The 21,019-nt window shown below is 37.4% G+C and overlaps 1 protein-coding gene across 4 annotated transcripts in view; it reads right to left on the reverse strand.

Annotated features, from left to right (window-relative positions):
- cadm2a (cell adhesion molecule 2a) overlaps positions 1-21,019 on the reverse strand; it is a 259,250-nt gene that overhangs the window by 48,640 nt on the left and 189,591 nt on the right. For all 4 annotated transcript variants that reach the window (XM_030154802.1, XM_030154804.1, XM_030154801.1 and 1 more), the window contains 2 exons: positions 17,214-17,363; positions 1,019-1,171 (listed from right to left, as the gene is read on the reverse strand). In XM_030154802.1, coding sequence (XP_030010662.1) covers positions 1,019-1,171; positions 17,214-17,363 — 303 coding nt within the window. The remainder of the gene's footprint in view (positions 1-1,018; positions 1,172-17,213; positions 17,364-21,019) is intronic.

Here is a 21,019-nt window from a genome sequence, read left to right on the forward strand (position 1 = left end):
CATTTCCAAATCATTTTGTGTGTTTATTAAATCTCCATCTCTGTTCCCAGGCTTGCACCATTAACTATTGTTCAGCATCACAACATAATTTTCTCCACATCCTTATTGAACAGTAGTGTTTAATGTTTCTAATTCTCAGAATGCTTGTTAACACAGAGAGTCAGCTAATGGTCCTGAAGAGCACTAGCACATCTATTAACATTAGTGAAAACTAATTGGCAAGATAATAAGCTCAGTGGCAGGAAATGAGACAATGTTTGTGAAGGGAGATGATCAGAACACAAACATACTGAGGGGATGCAGCACTTAACAATATGTATTTATTTGACTGCAGATGCATGAGCAGCAGGCAGATTGTAACCATAGAGAGGATATTTTTTGGTGAGAAAAGAGCATATGTTGGTTTAAATTAATAACCATCACTTCGAAACTAGAAAGCATGTACGTATCCACAAGGCAGTGCAACTGTCTAAAGTTCTTTTAGCAATTACCTTTTTGAATTTTATTTTTTAAGTCTGCAACATTACAGCATATGATAAAGGCAAAAAAGTCTACCCCACCCCACCCTCCCAAAAAATAAATAAATAAATAAATAAATAACTAAAATAAAAAATGCCTCAGGAGCTGAAAGGTCTGTGCATAGAATTTAAAGTAAGTTAACTCCAAATATTCAGACATTCACTCTACAGAATACTTAACAGGAGAAAATCAGACTAACACCTGTTGAGAATAGCCTTGGTTGACAAATACATTCACATGTCTATGTAAAGGGAAACACTGATTTTCTTATTTTTACTTTAATTTTTTTTGCTGTACTTTTCACAGTAATGAAATACTTTGCCTTTCAAAAAAATATTCTCTGTCTGAAAGCAACAAACCTTTTTGTTGTTGTAGGTGTTCAGTGTCGATAAATTATCACATTCAAAACATTTCAATGGAATTTTGTAATTGCACTTTTTTTCTGCATGTTACAATTTCTCTTTGAAAGGGTTTTTTTTTTCTGTGATGTTGTACTTACCTAGAACAGTCAGGTAGGCTTTGGCCGTTCTGACAGGCATGGTGAAGAGTGAGCAGGTGTACATGCCTTCATCGGAAATTGTGATGTCACTGATGCTGATGGTCAACTCTGTCCACGATGCACGTACCAACTCGATCCGGTTGTCCCTCAAGGCTGGAAAACAGACAAAGACATTTATTAAAGTGAATAAAGGAAAACTACTGTGATCAGGGCTGTATCAGCAGTGTTTTCTGAGACATTACACTCAGTGCTAACTAATACTAGACTGTAGTGTCCTGAAGTATAAAATATTCATATCTGTGTAATATATAAAGCAGCATGGCTTATTCTCTTTTGGGGTGGGGGGGTGGGGGGGTGGGGGGGGTTGCCTTAGGTGTAATACAATGGAGATGTTTCACAAGCACATCTATGTTTACAGCCGTTCACTTTGACATTTTCCACAATGACATTTCCCACTATTATCTGGTTATTACATTACGTGTGTGTGGCAATAAGGGGCAGATGACTTTTCTTGCATTGCTAGAAATAATAGAAAACTGCATGCATCTTCAACACTGATGAACACTATATGAAACTATGCAAACTAAGAAAGAGAGGACAGAGCAGAGGAGGCACAGTGGAACAATTTACCACATGTTAAATGGCAGCAGCAGAACAGAAAAAAAGCCACAGACACAGCAAAACAGAAAAGAGAGAACTTTCCCAGGCAGCATTAAGGTTACTTTTGCGGTTACTGTTTCATGTGATAGTAAAATTGTGCATTCTTTTCACAACCATTTGAACCACATACGATTTGTCTCACCCGACCACAACACTGTTACTTTTACAGAAATCCAAACTTATCTTAACAAGAAGAGCTACAAATCTCTCAAAACTTGCAGGCATAAACACGTACATTTTCCATTATATTTAGCTCTCAGCTTTAATTGTTTACCTTCTGTACTCAAATGTGTGTTAACTGGAGCCTAACCAAGTCTGATAAGATAAAAGATTGTATGATTATAGCTTCTATTACAGAAAAAGCACATTTAAAAACCTTAAGGATCCAAAAGTGTCCCCGATAGTGAACTTTGTGCTGAATCAGAAAAGGCACGCTTCAGTGAACCTCACCAGTACAGTACTTTTGGAAAGCTTTGTAGATGTTTTACCTATATATATGAAAATGTAATCTTCCAAAAGACATAACAGGAATGAAAATCAATAATGAGACTAATGAGAATTTGGCAAGATGTGAGTGTTGTAATGGATTTGCTGAAATTGGACAAGCTGAAAGACCCAGAGTACATGTGTCACAGCCATGATCCTGTAAGAATCTGCACCGAGTGGCACCTTGAAAATGGCTGCACTCATTCCTGAGGAACATCATCAGATACAAGCCCAAACGCACAAATGCTTTTTGTACATCAACAAAAGACTATGTGGATTGTTGACTTTGCTAACAGAATTGATTCAGTCTATTTATGTAGCCTTGGCTTGTCAAGAGATGTATTGAAACCTTCCTTTTGTAAGTACAATGCCTTTCTATAAACCTTATTTAATATGAGCAGCCAAGGCTACTTCGCTTCGTCTTTCACTATCAAAGTGACTCTGATGCATCTTGTTTAAGTTTGGTTTGAAGGTGTTTGTGTGTAAGTGTGTGTGGATTCAGCAGCAAAGAAGTATGATTGTTTGTACACAGGTGTTTATCTTCTCTTTCATGTACAACCACATAAAAGAAAAGTCTTATCTTATGGTAATGCATGAAAAATTATACAGAAGTACCAAGGTTTTGTACCCTCTCTACAAACATTAATAAAAATTAAAGGCCATTATGCTGTCTGTTGAGTATTACATAAAAAAAAAAAGTTCAATTATCTTTTTCTCAATATTTTAACCATACTGCACCTGTAAAGATGTTCATAATAAAAATCTGGGTTTCAAAGACAGAAAACATGTTCTATGCTCATTGTTTATGTTAATTTGCCAGCCTTCTTCTTTCACTTAAAGGAGCAAAATGTAGAATTTCTTCTTTCAAATATCATTGGGAGAATAATTAGAAGTGAACAGTATACGAGTAAAGCAGATTAATTTATAACCTTTCTACAATGTGTTTTTGTGGATTTTTTTGTTGATTTCTATCTCTTTCTGTTACCGCATAAAGACCCAGTGATACTTTTGTGGCAGGTCCCAAATAAATTTTTCCTCTACATTTAACATTTCTTAAGTGATTTCTCTCATTGATTGTAATATTATCCTCTTTGCTTTGCATTTCTTTTTAGTGACAATCATGTATTTTCCGATATTTAATTCACTGATCATATAGAAGTTCGTAAAAGCTCTAATTAAAGTTAAGAGTTATTATATCAAAAACACAAAAAAAACTGAGGAAAAAGTGACATTTTCAGTCAAATCTATCACTAACTGAAGTTAAACCCAGTGTCTCCATCCACTGTTATTGATCCAACTCCATGGGTTTTACCGGAGAATCAATATTGTTGAAGATGACGGTGTTTCCACATTCACTACAGAGCCTCTGAACGTTCAAATGGGTCATATCTGATGACCATGAAAAGATGACAAACTGCATTTTACACCAGTTATTTACATGTATTGATAGGATTAGTGGATCAACTGGTATTAAACAGTTTAGATCAGTAGATGATTTTGGTTGATAATTAGGGCTATAAGAAATATCGGTTCTGCAATATATCGCGATATTTCATTTCACAATACTGTATCGATTTTAAAAAGTACTGTATTGATATTTTTACGTATTTATTCAAATGCAGATATTGTGGAGGTTCATTTTTATTTTTCTGTTTTTCTTTTTTGTTTATATTTTATTTATTATTATTCAACACTCTTTTATTAAATAATGTTTGTTCCTTTGTTGGGATTGAACTAAAATACTGTTCTGATGTTAGTTCTGAACTAATAGAATGTCAACATTTGAACAGGATCTTAAACTGTAATGCATGTAAAACAGAATTTCAGTTTGAACACAGGAACATTTTGTGATATAACATTAGATCCTGTTGGGATCACATAAAAATGTGTTTAGTATTTGTGCAGATTTCTGGTGTAATTCAATTCTTCAAGGAAATAATCTTTTAAATAAGAAACAAAACCAATAAAAAAAAGTCCTTTTTAACAGCATCATGATATATCGTGATATATTGTATTGCGGTCCTAGTATTGTGATTTGTATTGTATCGCCAGATTCTTGCCGATACGCAGCCCTATCGATGATGGGTGTTTGGGTCTTTATGGGTTAAAATAAACTCTAGACTATCCATTTCTTTGTGTGTGTGTGGGGGGGGGGGGGTAAAAAAATCAGCAGGAGATCAAATAATTATTTCCCCCACTGTATATACTAAAAAAAGTTACACTGACAGGCCAGGGTATTTATGTGACCACTAGAGGGAGTAGTGAGTCAGTTTGTCAGTTTCCCACAGCGAGGAAAACAAACGCCACAGGGCCTTTGACCATAGCATCAGAAAGTAATGAGACAGGATGCGAACCACTGAACAAAAGAAACAAGGTTCAGAGCCAAAAAATGACAAAGTGATAAAAGCTGGAAGCACTGTTGTTGTTTTCACCACTGGACACAGCTCTGCATGAAAAAAATAGAATTACATGATGAAACCATAGTGTTTCTTCCTCATGGGTGAGTTTGATTATGAAGCTTATGGAGGTATAAAGTGTGTAGCGATTATGTTACCACGGTTGGCAAGTTTGCCATTTATTGATTCATGGTTCAGACTAAACTGTGACCTTGCTTGTATGATTCAAAACAGTTTTTTAGTGCAGCTATTGACAACACAGACAATATGGAAACCTTTGTATAGATTTAGAAGGTTAAGATTTGTGGTTTTATTGTGGCTGTTTCCTGTTTTCTGCAGAGATATGATATAATCCAAACTATCAGGTAACACAGCACACTACATAAAGACCAGCCAGCTATAGGTGTTTTATTCAATGATTAAAAAACGTCATGATATCATAGTACAGATGTGTGTAAACAATAAACTTCACACTTTATTCAGTGACTGATACAGTCTGTTGATACAGTGTTGATTTGTTGGTGGTTTTGGTCGACATATGTAAGTGTGTTCTGGTACACAACTTCCCTCTGCTGTATTGAGTTTTTAATTTCAACGATACATATAATCCCTTTAAGTTCAACAAAATGTGCTTAAAAGAACGTAACAAAATTAAGAAATGTGCAAATGATAGACCTTGCACAAATTACCCTGATGTTGTCTTTCTTAAGAATCAGAATCAGAATTTATTTGTCATTGCACAGCAGCACAATGAGATTAAAAGCTAAACCTTAAAGTGCGACACCATAAAACAATAAAAAGTAACAATAGACAATACAGTAGCAATAAATAATTCAAGTAAAGTGACAGTGCAAGTGCGTGATGGTAAATAAATAGCAAACTAGAAAAGCACTTAGAGAGTGCAGACCTCTGCCAAAGCAGATCAGTTGCCCCCCCCCCAATCACCACCAAAATTTAATCATTTGTTCCTTGTGCCAGTATCAACATTTCCTGAAAATTTCATGAAAATCTGTCCATAACTTTTTGAGTTATCTTGCTAACAAACAAACAGACAAACCCCAATGCAAACATAACCTCCGCCGTTACACTTGGCAGAGGTAACTAGAAAAGCACTCGGAGAGCGCAGACCTCCGCCAAGGCAGATCAGGCCCCCCCCCCAATCACCACCCAAATTTAATCATTTGTTCCTTGTGTTAGTATCAACATTTCCTGAAAATTTCATCCAAATCCATCCATAACTTTTTGAGTTATCTTGCTAAGAGACAGACAGACAGACAAACCCCGATGAAAACTCTGCCGTTCCTTGGCGGAGGTAATAAATAAATAGAACTCTATATATAATGAGTATAATCAGTTCATATTTGTATTCAGTGTTGTGATGGCTTTGGGATAGAAGCTGTTAACAGTCATTTCCGGTATTACTGCTCTACGGCCTCCAACTTCTAACTAACAAAGCTTTATAAACTCAAGCACAAGTTTGTTTAAAGTCTCCTCTCAGTCTAATAGCACTATTAAATCTTACACATGACAGATGAAATCCAATCAAAATGCTATCAGCGTTGTTTTCACCTACTTACAGCTGTAATTCGTCAGCCACTGGTAAATATTGAGCCCTTGAGGTGGCTGAGAAAGAAAGTGTCAGGCACATCAACTGCATTCTTTTTCCACTGCGTCTGTGTATGCATGCTGCAGTGATCACAGAACTGACAAATGTGAGGAAATGTCAGTAAGCACACTATCTCGTGTCATTCGGTCTGCCAGGGGACGGATAGATTTGCTTTTCCGGTTCCAGGCTAAACACCTACAGTAAACGGCAGTAGAGTTGTAATCAGTTTGGCTAAACGACAGCTGTTTGTTTATTATTACATTTGTTCTGTCCCGTCCTGTCCCTCACAGCATTGGTTATCACAACACGCTTTTCACAGAGCGTGAGCAGACATGACTTGTTGATATGTACACATGACATATCTTTAGGGATGGCAACACTGACAGTACATTACCGTTTGTGTGTGTATGTATGTAAGCATGCGTGACAGTCGATATAAGACCACCAAATTAGTTTTAGTCCAATGCTCTGCCAGTTCAAATAATAGCACTCTGAAAAGATAGTTATGTGCCATGTAATATACATGTATCTTTATTTACAGATATCCATGTGTGGCCTCATCACCTGTGACAAAGGACAGGTATTGTGAATAGATTTTAGACTAATAATAGATTCTCTTTGCTACCGCTTCTCTCTTTCTGTCAATCTCTTCATTTTTCTCCTTCCTCCCACCACTAGACCTCATTCTGTCGACTCAAGCAGCTCCACTAACCTGTGGATGTGTACAAGTTAAACAATACTCCCATTCAACTGTTGTCTTATTTGCTTTGGGCAAGGAAGTATGAGCAGGCAAATGTCAGAAAATACATTTGGTGCTGCTGGCTCGCTAGCTGTCGTGAAGCAGCTCTACTTGTTTTCCCCTTAACTCTCCCAACAGCCTGATTTGGGGATTTGTTTGTGTGTGTAAAATACAATATAACACATTGCATTTACTCTTGTTAAAGCGGAAAGAGATTGACTCAAAAGTACCCCTCTGCCATTGCGTGCTTAACAGAGCAAAGAGCACAGACACTGTTACATCTAGTGATTTTGATTATTAAGATGTGTGTCTGGATTTTTTTTTTTTGTTGTTGTTTTGTGATCCTATCATGTTTGAAGTGGTGTTACTCCATATTTAGTGGGTTCAAATGGAGTGTCTGGATAAGGATCCCCCTGGGATGGATTCAGGGTGGCTTTAGGAAACCGAAAGGCTACTAGCAAATGTATCATTCTACTTTGAATGCATGACTGAATATATTTATTTTGCTTCTGTACCTTTTTCATAAAGAATATTTCAGGGATAATCTCAATTACCTGGAATACCAGCAAAAAAAACAAACTTGTATTAAAATATATCATTATGCACTTGCTAAAATAACAAATCTACAAGTTGGCGAAAACTTTTTCACAGAACTGCATATTCTTACAAAGTGAGTCAACATTAAATTAAGCTTCTTATTTATGTTTCATTTAAACCATTTTACATTACAATCCATAGATTTTACAGTTTAAAGCTTTTTGGAAACATAATAGGCACAATTCATTTTCACCTCCTCACTAATTTCAATCCATTTTTTGACTCCCAAAACTGAAACACATCCATTCTATACTCTTGTGATGACAAACAGCTCTCTTAAATTATACCCTCTCTTAATCTAAAAAGAATATTTGGATCTAAATAAGAAGGTTTTTGTTCTAAACTCAGCTCAGTCGTAAGAGTCAGAGTTAGGTCTTCATGCACTAAAAATGAGACAGTGTTTTGCTTCTTTTTCTTAGTTTTTTTACATTTACATGCATGTAAATCTGAAAAGAAAAACAAACTTAGACTACAGTCTGGTGTAAACTTCAAATGTTTTGTAAAACAGTCCATATACTGTATAGTCAAGACATTTTTTGAAGTGAGAAAACATCAGTAGTCACTGTTACACAAGCAGCTCGCATTTCTTTCTTTTTTTTTTTTTTTTTTTAATTTTTCAGTTCCACATACTGTGTAGTCCACCCCCAGATTTCATCCTCTCAGTGCCCTTGCAGTGTATGTAATCCTTTAAAATAAGACCAGTGTAAAAGGTTGGATATCAACAGAGACAAGAAAAGGAGAGGAATGTATCCTTTGCTGTCCATCTGTAAGGGTGCTGTTGCTGTTAGCCATCCATTAGAGACCATTAGTGCCAACAGATGTACTCACAGAGGACGGAGAAGCTGCATCAAAGACTGACTGATTTTTATTTGAAAATGAGAACTTGCTGAATATCTAGCTACGCGTTTGCTTATTTAGCCTCACTGTCTCTCCCTGTATGTGTATAAAAAGACTGATCAATACTGCACAAATTCTGATGAATTTGTTTATGTAACAAAATGGCCTATTTGCCTTCATGTACAGTATTTTGCTGCCTATAACGCAACAAAAGCAGAAGGTGTATGTGGGTATGTGTGTTGTTGAAGAAGACAGTGAGACAGAGTTGCATTTTTTAGATTTGATTGCTTTACTCTCTGTAGATCTAATACAAAGCACCTTTGGAGATGACAACTTCCAGAGTTCACAAAAGTCGATGCAGCCTGATATTCACAGAGATTTCTCATCTAATTACAGTCAGAGTGCTTATGACCAGAGACTCAGAGGAGCTGACCGTGTTAAGGTTCGAACAAATACATCCACATCCGATCAGATATCAGAGTAAATGGCACCAAAGCCACAAAATCCAATGATGCCAAACAGCGTGCTCCGAAAGGAACAGAACAAAGGGGAAAAGTGTCAGACATTTCTTCGTAATATATGGAGAATGAAAAGAAGGGAACATCGTTGAAAAGAAAAACTGAGACGGAGCAGAGCTGCTGAAAGAGAAGGTCAAAGACGTCTTGTTTTGCTTAAATGAGAAGTGACGTTTTTATTCTCAGGGAAGCTGTTCAATAGAAAGTGACTAAAAAGCTTCAGACACAAATTCTGTATGGCAAAAGTAAATACAGTTCATCCACATATTTGTTGCACCCACTGCCTGACGAACGACTGGCTACAGAGAAACGAACTGATTGTTTTTTTTGTCCTTTGTCTTCTGTGTGCTTAGATGCAGCTTGCATGTGTGTATTAAAAAAACATCCCGGTCCATTTGCATGCTTCATCTCATTTGCTGCATTGGATTTGAAAGCACTGCTGTGGGCTGCTCTACGACTGTTTTGCTGATGCCTGCTGATGTGCTCAGGCGCGCTTCAGTTGTTGTCAGTACCTCAGCTGAACCTTAGGAAAAGCAACATATTTTAAGAAGCTTCCAAGCCATGGATATCTGTTTCTCAACTTCCATTTTTTTTGGCTAACATTTCACCATACTTCACAATGCCACTGCCCAAAGAATACCCTGCCTTCATCTTAGCAAGAAAAATCCAAGTGATTTCTTTCTTTTTTTGCATAAGACCAAGGAAATAAAACCAAAGGTGTGTAAAATGACTTCGGAATCCAAAGAGTGTTCTTTCAACACAAATAATAACAACAATAATAATAATAATAATACATTTTAGTTATAGCCACTTTTCAGGACACTCAAGGTCACTGTACAAAATTGTTAAAATTTCACACAATTAAAATTTCACACATACATATAAGAGTGCTTCTATGAAACTGGGTTAATTTTGGTATCAGCTTTTTAGACCCAATAATAAAAGAAAAATCTAGACATATTTACCCTCAGGATGTACCTAACGATGACCTCAGATAAATGCAAAAAAATTATACTCTCGCTTTGAACCATCCCAAAATTAATGAATTTTTAATAAAATATTGTGGCCAAAAATAGGACCAAAATTGGGACATGAAAAGCTACCCAGGTGTCAGTGCATTTGATCTGGAAAACATCACTTGAAATGGTCTTATATATCGCTATAAATAAAGAAACTGTTAAATTTGATGATCTTAGTGGTTTTTCTAATCCAGACACATGGGTTTTTCATGAATCTCAGTCTCATTCCAGGTTTCGTGTGTAACCCATCGTGTCCACTGGCATTACATGCAGAACCTGCCCATTTTAACACAAATAAATCACCAGTGATTTTGGAACAGCATAATTAGTTTGATTCCCAAAATGTACCTTTGAGAGAATAAAAAGATATTTAAAAAAAAAAATAGCAGGGCATAATTTTTGTGTCCTTTTTACCATGTTACATGCACATTTTTGTATAAAAATAATATAAAAATGCGTGTTATCTGAAAAATTGTTTCTCTTTTATCTCAGAAAATATTTATTTTTTAAAATAGACCCGAAGTGCTTCCAAACTTGCTTCATAACATTAGTCTACATCTGGTTTGAATTTTTAGCCCCTCTGTCCTGTTTTTAGGGACCAGTTTCATAGAAGCACCCATATATAAAACGCATAGGTACAAAAAAATGGCAGCAAATAAAAGAAAAACTATGGAATTGACTAAGCCTGTCTGAATAAATAAGTTTTAAGCATAAAGAAAGATCTTCACATTTAGCTTAATTCCAGTAGCTAACAGTACACCACTGCAGCTTTGTTTGAACCACATAAACATACAGATGGTCATCACAAACCACCTACGTATTTTATGTTTACTTGCTGAAACCATATATTCATACACAAATAGTATACAACAGGTGTACGAGGCTACATACCATCAAGGAAATGCAAAAGGAGTATAAAAGGTAATTCCATTTCTACATATGGAATGTGTTTATTGCATGGGCATACAGGGTGCATGTATAAGTAAAGAACCATGACTCTAAACCCACTCATTTTAAGCCTTTAATATTTGCACTTTCCCCTTTATGGCTTTATTTTCCTTGATTCCTTCTATACCTTGCCCTTTCCTCTCCTCTTCTTTCCTTTCTGCTGCCCTCCCCTCTCCCCCTGTCCCTTTATCTAACCAGAGACAGTATGTATTAGTATAGAAACCTGGCAGGTGTTTGCTCATTCAAGTGACACAGTTTTATAATGAGAAAAGTGCAAATTTCAGAATATACATTCAGCTGCCTGAGTCGGGATGTGACTGTTCTCTTTTCCTTGTCAACAACCCGTCTGGGGACTTGAATTTGTGTGTGCATGCAACTGCAAGTGTGTGTGAAGTTGTGATAGCAAGAGAGAAGCAAACAGGGTGCAATGTTTATTGAATACCTTAATGTATATTCTGTATCTCAGCCGTTCCTCAACCCCCATTATCTACTTTACTTTTCTGAGGTGCACGGGCTTTCTTAAATATAAAATGTTCCATACACTATACAATAATTGGCTTGTGGAGATTTTTCCTGTGACAGAAATGATTTTCTTTCATCAGTTTCTACCTGCCATGCTGAGTTCAGTGGGACACCTCCACCAGCCCTACTTCATTAAGCCCTTCTGAGAAGCAGGTCAGTGAGGAGACAGCTCCTGCCTACAAACCCTATTGTATTTTGCAGAGGGATACATTTTCCCCTCCAGCTCAAGAGGAGAAGCCCAGGTACCTAGTCTATTAGGAAGTGTCTATTTTTCTAGGGTAACCACAACAGCTATCCTTCAAGATGACTTTGAAAGGTTTTGAAAAGAAAGTAGACAATGTTTGTACGGCCACCACTTCATTTTAATAAAGCCAAAATTCTATGAAAAACAACTATTAATTTTCAATTCAATTATAAATACAGTTTCTTTCTCCCCCCAACTCTGTGCTCCAGAACTTTCTCCTGGAAGAGAAAAATGAATAAGCCTGCCATAACTGTGAGCTAATTATTTCCCTTTGCCTCAGGTATTTTTCTCTACCTTGAAAATGATAAGTAGCTCCACTAATAAAGGCAGTAATAACGGGATCTATCGCTTCATTTGACAATGTATTCTCTCTCACAGGCTAACCTATGCAGCAGAAGAAACAGAGCTGACATTTGCTTGACACCAGTTTCTCTGATCCACAGGCAAAACACACAATCAATGACAAGTATGCAGAGCTCTTCTTTTAATTACTTGTCTGCTCCTCTAAATACAATGCAAGCGTAAATACTTGCTAAAAGCTTTTATCAAAAACTAAATGTACCACAGACATGTGCAAAGAGATGTGACAATGAAAGAAGGCGCAGAATGCTCAAGGTCAAATAAGAAAGTTTGCCTGTGTCATTCAGAGGTGATAACTGCGTCTGAAAGCTCTCATAAAATGCCTCCTTAATTCCTCTTCTTTATCCCACCAAGGCCTACATTCCGTCTCCTTTTTCCTCTTTTTCTTCCTCTAATGTTTTATGGTCCTTGTCTTGGAGAGAGGGGACTTGTTAGGGATCTTTGGAGATTTACAGTCAGGTTTTTTCTATCAGAGAGAACACCGTACCAATCTTCAGGCCGATATGAAAGGATGTTTCATAGAGGCACTATTCCAGGAAAAAAAAAGACAGCTGTCTCAAAAGTTTAACTTTCTGCTAAGATTAAGTTTTGAGAAAAAGTTCTGCTATCTGTTTAATAAAAAGTCTGTCAGGCATTTCTTATGTTGTTATTTACTTTGGAAAACTTTTAAAAGCCTATCCCCTAAATTGCTCAGGCACAGATATTCTGAATGCATCAAAGCTTTCATGGTTGCATACTGGGGAGGTAGGATCCTTGACATTCCACATGCACACGTATATGTGCGCTTACAAGTATACACACAAGTACACAGACACACACAACAGCAAACAGCCAGCAAATTGATTCAGACAGCAGAATATTTGACATCTGAGGACCAAATAGTTTCATATTCAGCAGCTTGGGGCCTAAAACGATCACTTAGCCCTGAGCTGTTCACCCATAACACTAATCTTAATGTTTAAACAGATTCAATCAATCTGCAGATGGTACAGAGATGCCTCAAACAGGTAGGAAAGCTGGCAATTTCACAAGCAGCAGCAGCAGCATCATCACATGTGAATACTGTAAGTGCAAGAGATATTTAATATTGCATTGTAGCGTATTTAATATAATTGTAATGACATAATCCTTGAGCTACTTTGTATTATTATATTCTTATCCTTCATTATGTTTTTAATTTGTGGTACACAGGATAATGTGCAATAGAATGTCCTGTTGGAATAATTAAGTGCAAGATTGCCAGAAAACATTTCTGCTCTACAATAACTAACTTTATTATCATAGAAAGCTACAAATATCTATAACACACATAATAAAATCTGATGCCACCAACTAATTTATTTCAACTCAATATGACACTTGGAGCAATTTTGTGAATAAAAAATATTACCTCTACTCCTATTTTCAGCTGCACAAGTGTCACAATTAAAAACAGCATACCATCCAGCATCTAACATGAAAGTCGGAATATGAATCATGTTTATTTTGGATGCAGCTATCGTATGTTCAGCTCTACCAATTACGTGTTTGAAGTAAACACAGACAGTTTTTCTACAACTCTACTATACTAAGAAAGAAGCAGGAAAAACATAGAATGAAAAAAGTGAAATACTGAGCTGAATAAATGATTAAAATGCCATACTTTAGCCGGAGCTCATTTTGAACACAGTCCACTAAATAGGCCTACAAATTCAGCCTGGAAAGTAATTACACATAGATTCTTTCTAGTATGGGAATATGAAAGAAATTGTGATTAAGTTTCATTGTAAAATTTCTCCATCTAGAAAATAAAGCCATTATCAAATCTTGAATTACGCGAAACCTAAGAGCAATTTGTAAGAGATATTAACTTCTTTTGAATCGTATGAAAGAGAGAATCCCTCTTGCCCAGTGCTCATCTCTCTCACACAGCTTAAGTCTCTCAGTAGTAAGTGACGGAAAGGACAAAATTGGCTACTTCCAGGACAATGACTTATTTGAAATTCAAACAACTCTTCACAGTCATCGCGGCACCTTTGAGAGGAGTGGAGACAAGAGGAAACTCTTTCATCCGACTAAATGTCTTAGAGGTGAGCCTTAGCCCTGACATTAAACAACAACAGCAGTGGAACCGGCTCCACTCAAAGGACTGTAATGGAGTCAGCTGCTGCATCTGTCTTTGAACAAGCAATGCATTTATGCTAATGCCACTCAGCTGACTTTAATAGAGAATGTAAGTGACATTTTCCGCGATCCAACCCATGCACACAACAATCTGTTCAATAATACAGACATCATTATCATTATTATTAGTTAGGCTTGGCTAATATTTAGCACATAAGAATGCTATATGATAAAAGTGTAAAATTAGATTATGTTATCATCTAGTGCAGTTTTAAGTTACCATTTTGTTTTGTTCTCATTCTCTTGATTATAATTTGTTGGCATTTCTGTTTTTAAATTGTCATTTACATGATCGAAATAAAGATATCAATCAATCAATCAATCAGTCAATCTTGTTGCAATGTTTCAGTCACATATGGGTGCTTCTATGAAACTGGGTTCATTTTGGTACTTGGCACTTTGCCAACTTTTTAGACCCAATAATAAAAGAGAAATTTAGACACATTTCCCCCCAGGATGTACCTAATGATGACCTCAGATAAATGGGGAAAAAAAAATATATGCTTGCTTTGAGCCATCCCAAACTTAATGAATTTTTAATAAAGTATTGGGGTCAAAAATAGGACCAAATTGGACATGAAAAGCTACCTAGGTGTCAGTGCATTTGATCTGGAAAACATGGCTTGAAATGTTCTTATATACCGTTCTAAATAAAGACACTGTGTTAAATTTGACGATCCTAGTGGTTTTTCTAATCCAGACATGCAGGTTTTTCATGAATCAGCAGTCTCATTCCAGGTTTTGTATGTGGTTTTGTATGTAGCCCATCATGTCCACTTGTGTTACACGCAGAACCTGCCTATTCAAACATGAATAACTGGTGACTGATTTTGAAACAGCGGTCAGTTTTGTGAAACACTCTGCCTTGCATAATTAGTTTGATTCCCAAAATGTACCTGTGAGGGAATAAAAAGATAGTGAAAAAAATAGTAGTGCGTAATTTTCTTGTCCTTTTTTACCATGTCACATGCAGATTTTTGTATAAAAAAATATGTAAAAAGAATCTAAAAATGTGTTTTATCTGAAAATCAATTTTTCTCTTTTATCTCAGAAAATTTACTTTTAATATAGACCCAAAGTGCTTCCAAACTTGCTTCATAACATTAGTCTACATCTGGCTTGAATTTTTAGCCCCTCTGTCCTGTTTACAGGGACCAGTTTCATAGACGCACCCATATTCTTTCTGAGTCATGTCTAAAAAGTAGGTCCTAAATATTCCAGAAACAGTTATTTTCTTTGACTAATCGTAACAGAGCATATTATGCAAAAAGTTTGTGAGATATGGTTGTAGTGAGGTTGTTTTGAGCAACTGCGTGCTTGCCCTAATCCCCATCTTCTTCCTCCCAACAGGCAGCATGGAAAATTAATCTGAAACCTACTGTGCTCAAAGGTGTTTGCAGCTGAGACATCTTTCCTTTCTCGCACTGCCAGTGGCACTTTGGAAACACTCACCATCTCAGTGTGAGACGGTCATCAGCATGTGCATCTGAATTTGCAACATTCAGCAAGACAACTCCCAAAGTGCACACTTCGACAAAGCCAACCCAAAACAACAACACAATTCCGGGGCCTCGGTAGTATCCCTTTGCTTTTCTGATAATAAGAGAGTCCTTGGCTGCTTTTTTCATTTCCCCTCTCAGAGCTCGGCAGTGGAAATGCCATGAAATAGACCCCCAAGCCTGAATTGAATTTGATGTTCAATGCGGCTCTTTTACTGCTGTTCTTCCTGAGAAAAGGTAGGTAAGTGAAAATAAGTGAATGGATGAAAATTGGAATGGTGCACTCATGCACGGCTTCACTTACAAAAACTACATACAGTGCAGTCGGTCACGTGCACAGTTACACATACAGTACACAAACACAAACACACAAATTCACAAGGCAGCCCGGTGGGCAGAAGGATAATGGAAGAAGACTGTGTAAATCCCATATGTGCTTAATCCAGACACTTATAAGGGAGTGTGATTCATACTCTATTACACTCCACTAATACAGCTGAGAGATGTACAGTGCAATCAATTCAACAGAACCGACAAAAAAAAACACCCATGAATCCACTTTATTTGGACTTCAGTGAACACTGTTGGAAGGCCCCCCCTGCCAAAATAAACCATTGAATAGAGGTTTGTGTAATAAAAAACAGCATTTCCTGCCAGTTGTCTCTATGCATGCTAGATGATAAAAGCCATTATAATTTTACAGTAATAGAACTTTGGCATTTAATTTCCTCTTCTTAATATATAAATTGAAAATAATAAAATCAAGTGGGTCAAATGAGTTGACTCATTTACAATATGTGTTTAAGTGGTACTACTGTCTACTGTTTTCCACTGCACCATCTAACTAGTGTGATATTATTTCTTCATTTTGGTCTTTTGTAGCAATAAAAACACACACCATACTTCATAGAAAATTGGCTGATGAGCCACATGCACCACTTACTGAAATGGTTTTTAATGTTTTTCTTGCTTAAAATGTTCAAGTGGACCTTTGATTGTTTTTATCCAGTTTATTGAATGTCATTTTAATACACAAGGCCACAGAGTTGTACAATTCAAAACACAGGTGACAAGGTTTGTTCTTTTAAGTGAAACTTAGTTTGTATTGTTTGAGCTAGCATCAGCACAAGCTAAGTACTGCAAGGTTGCAGAGAAGGGCAATTGCACAGCAGGGTGAATTATGACTTTGATGGAGAGTGGGCTGTTTCTGATGCTTCAACTTGATTTCAACAACCACTTGAAAGTAAGTAATAATTGCTGCTAAAAATAACTGATGCCACATCTTAGAGGTTTTAAAGAAGGAAAGCAAGCCATGTATTTAAGATTTCAATAGCCTGTGCATGCTGTCAATACAGCACAACACAGTGAAAATGAAACAGTCAAATGAAATGTGTGCGACAGATACTCTGACACAGCAAAAGAAAAGCAGCAGCTCGTTCAGCTGACAAATACAGAGGAATATGGAGGGGATTTTTCACCAACCTAAAAAAAATGTTTCTTTGTGTTTCATTGTAGTTCTGCCAGCACAGACCTAACAAACTGAATATTTTGTAGTGTACTGCTCCTGCCACATGTGTACGAGGGTCACTCAGTCTTAAACTTACCTTTCTTGTCCCCGAAGAAGAGTGTCTGCTGTGCTGGGTTTGACCACTGGAGGGAGGTGTTGTCATTGTACTCCACACGGCAGGTCATGTTTACCGTCCCACCCTCTGTCACCGTCATATTCTGGACCAGAGGGTACTGACCACTGAGGCCTACAACATAATAAACAAGAGACATGGGTAAGAGGAGATGAAGATGCACTGGGAAGAAACAGAAGGAGGAAGACAAAGATAAAGACATATAGAAACAGATGGTATATCTGTTTGGTTTACAGGTAGGACAACAAACACCATACAAATGAGATACCAAGTGAGGCGCAAAACAGCACACGAATAAGAAATATGGTTTGCATGAGAAAAGGTTTGAGGAAATTCAGGTTAAGAAATCCACCCAAATTATATTAAAGACTTGACTTCTACTGCTGTGTGCTGTTAAATACTGTTGTAAAACCAAAACCCGGAGAGCTCATTTTCAGCACCATGGATAGGTCACATTCTCCTGGCTCTGCCAATACAGTAGCTGCTTTTTCAGGACCATGGACAGCTCAGTCTGGTCTCTGTGTTGAGTTTGTATGAGGGAAAGCTGAGAACACGAATAGCCACAAATCTATCCCTGTCCCCATCCCCAGAGGACACATTTTAAAGACTAGGTGAATAAAGGCTTAGGTAAGAAAGATTATTCATCTCCAGCGAGCTCTACCTTCTTAAACCACCATGCCTCCTGGTGAGGATCATAAAAAAAGCATATAAGGAAAGACACAAGTAGGAAGTTTTAGGTTATTTTTGAATATTGGAGCTTCAATTTTGATATGATTCTTTTTTTTTTTTTTATACTATTCCATCCACACTGACAAACATAATATGTTGCATTGCACAGTATCAGCAGGCATTTTTGTGCTTTATCCACATCGGTTAATGATCACACCGGTAGGACAAAATAAACAAATTCTCAGACAGTAATTGTTTACTGCAGGTGAGGCACAGCCCATCACCATGAGACCTGAAATGAAGAACATGTTGAGAGGAGAGAAGATGAGGTGAAGGAGGAAAGGAGAGGTAAGTCAAGGAGCATGGGTCATTTCCAGTGTTGATTAAGGCCTCCCGAGGTTAATCATGCGTGTGAGAGATAGAGCAGGAAGAGTAGGGGAAACGGAGGAAAAATGGATCTCAGCGATGGGAGGCTAGAAATATGTTTTATTCATGAAAGTTTTGGATGAGGCATGATCTGCCAATGATTTACCGTTCTCCTGCGCCTGCCCCTGCTCTCTTTATTACTTCCTCTCTTTAAATCACTTGCTTTTTCTCATTTTTTTCGCCCATGCAGTTAGGCAACAGACAGTCTTTTGTGTTGGCCACAATGGTAAGATAATCGTTAAATGCCGAGCTAAAAAATGAGGTCTGATTTCAGATTGAGGTGCTCCATGATATGACATAATCTTAATACATCATATTTGTTCATTATTATAGTGGATGTGATGGTGCAAAATGTCATTGAAGAGGAAGCTCATTGAGGATTTGCTGAAAATATCATCTGCTGGTTTGTTCTACCAATGATTGACTTTTGACAAACAAGACAACAAGAGTCTTGAGTGATTTAATGGTGATGGGAAAATGCTTCACATGGCACTCAGGATAATTGGTACTTGCCAGAATGCACTGAATTTGCTTTATATGTATGCAAATTTTTATTAAAATCATAACACCACTGCACTAACACTATGAGGACAAAAGTCTTGGGACACAGTGAATTCAGTTACAAAACCATAATGATAAATACATTATTCTGTATTGCAATAAATATCACTGCAATAAACTTCTTCTTTTTTTTAATCTTTTGGGTTAATTTTGATTACATTGTCATCTATACATGCAAAAATATTTTTACTTAATTTTACTTGATGGATTTGATGTTCTACCTCTAGATTACTGAAATACTTTGTGATATTCTTACCATAAAAAAATCATCAAAAAATCAGCCCTTGAACTTAAAGGAAACAATAATAGGACACTTATCATTATTGAAAACAACTGGGATAAACATTTTTACTATGATAATATTTCCCTTATAACATGATGTAGGTGTGACATGTATTTGTGTCCATATTGTGAAATTGTACAGGACTGCAAGTTGTAAATATGTGGACAAATCCAAATAATACAAACATTATCTGCCAGCTTTCACATTGCCTTCAGTTCTTTCATGTTATGTTATTTTATTTTAACGAAATAGCCTCAAGTATAGAAGTATTGGCAAGTACAAGTTTTATTAACAATATGAGGATTGACAGACAAACAAACAAAAAGGAGCCTTTGATATAATCCTCTCCTCTCCTCTCCTCTCCTCTCCTCTCCTCTCCTCTCCTCTCCTCTCCTCTCCTCTCCTCTCCTCTCGCTAGTGTCGAGACAACGTTACAATAGTCTGGGGATCCCACTGCTTAAGCCCAGCGTCAGTGTCTGGTGCAACATGTCCAGTGGGACTGAAAGGGCCAAAGGGGGCACAATGATGGTTATATTAGAACAGTGCAGTTCTCTGTGCGCCTAATTGGCCAGTAGAGTAGGCTCTTCCCTTCTCCCCTCTGGCCACCCAGACCTGATTTAAATGTATCTCCTGAGGGAAGGAGGCAGCTGTTCTCTCCTGATTTCCATGTCTAAATTTAGTTCCTTCCCTCACTTCAGCTCCAACGTTTTCTCCTACTTTCGGTCTCCTGCTCTATCTTTTCCAGTTCACATCCACTCCACTCAATTCCCTCCTTTCTAGCACCCCCTCCCTCCCCCCTCCCCCCCGCCATGTCCTCTTCTAGTTGATCCCCGAAGGTAGCATTTCTACTTTCTTTGTCTCTCATTTTCATATTCTCTCCTGTCTCCTGGTGCTCTCCTAGTCTTTCAAATTTATTTTGATCGTGCTTCCTTACTCACATTCAGTGGCGCTCTATCTCTCATTGAGTGTTGGGTCAGTTTAATTGCCCTCCACTTGGACTGACTGACAAGATGAAGCTAAGCGAGGTCAACAACGTCCTCCTCTGTATGACATTTTGAAGTAATGACATAATGAAATTAATTTTTCTTTACTTATCTTGGAATAAACAGTAGCTGTAAAGCCTTTGAAATGACATGTACCATTCAGCCATGCAACACCTGATTCTTTGGGAATGGTGACTATTGCACTGAAATTTACAGCTGTCTCTAAACAAACAGTGCATCATTATACAAAATAATTTCCTATAGAGGCACTGAAGCAGAGCTAATTTACACACCTGCCATCTCCCTAGATATTCTGAATGGGACCGCTGAATACAAACCATTTCACCCTGAAAAGTGAAGCTGTCTTGCCTCCACTTCCCAGTTGACATATCTACCGGCTAATGATAAAGACTGGCTGCAGAGCTTCCCTGCAGACACCAAGACTCCCACTGCACAAAAGTACTGCACCCAACATTTCCCAAAACTTCAAACTACTACCTTTCTCCAATGCACACACCTGTGCTTCCAATGACGGTATTCATGACATTCACCTACACTACCTGTCGCTACAGCAAACTACCGGACAAATAATACACATAAGAGAATCGCAGATGCTTCCCGTCTACAACATGACCTTTTAAGCAAGAGCAGCTGAGTCTACTAACCTTTCTTATTTAGGCATTCAAGAAGCAGAGAATGAGAGAGAGATGCAGGCAGACAGACGGACAGCCCGGAGCAACTGACCTTTATACCAGGACTGCTGCTCAACTGAGCTGTAGAGCTATGATGTATGGCAGGGAATACAGGAATACAAAGTGGATAGAGACAGTGTATTGTCCTGATTAGAA

Source organism: Sphaeramia orbicularis, chromosome 14 (assembly GCF_902148855.1).
Source record: "Sphaeramia orbicularis chromosome 14, fSphaOr1.1, whole genome shotgun sequence".
Taxonomy (NCBI): Eukaryota; Metazoa; Chordata; class Actinopteri; order Kurtiformes; family Apogonidae; genus Sphaeramia; species Sphaeramia orbicularis.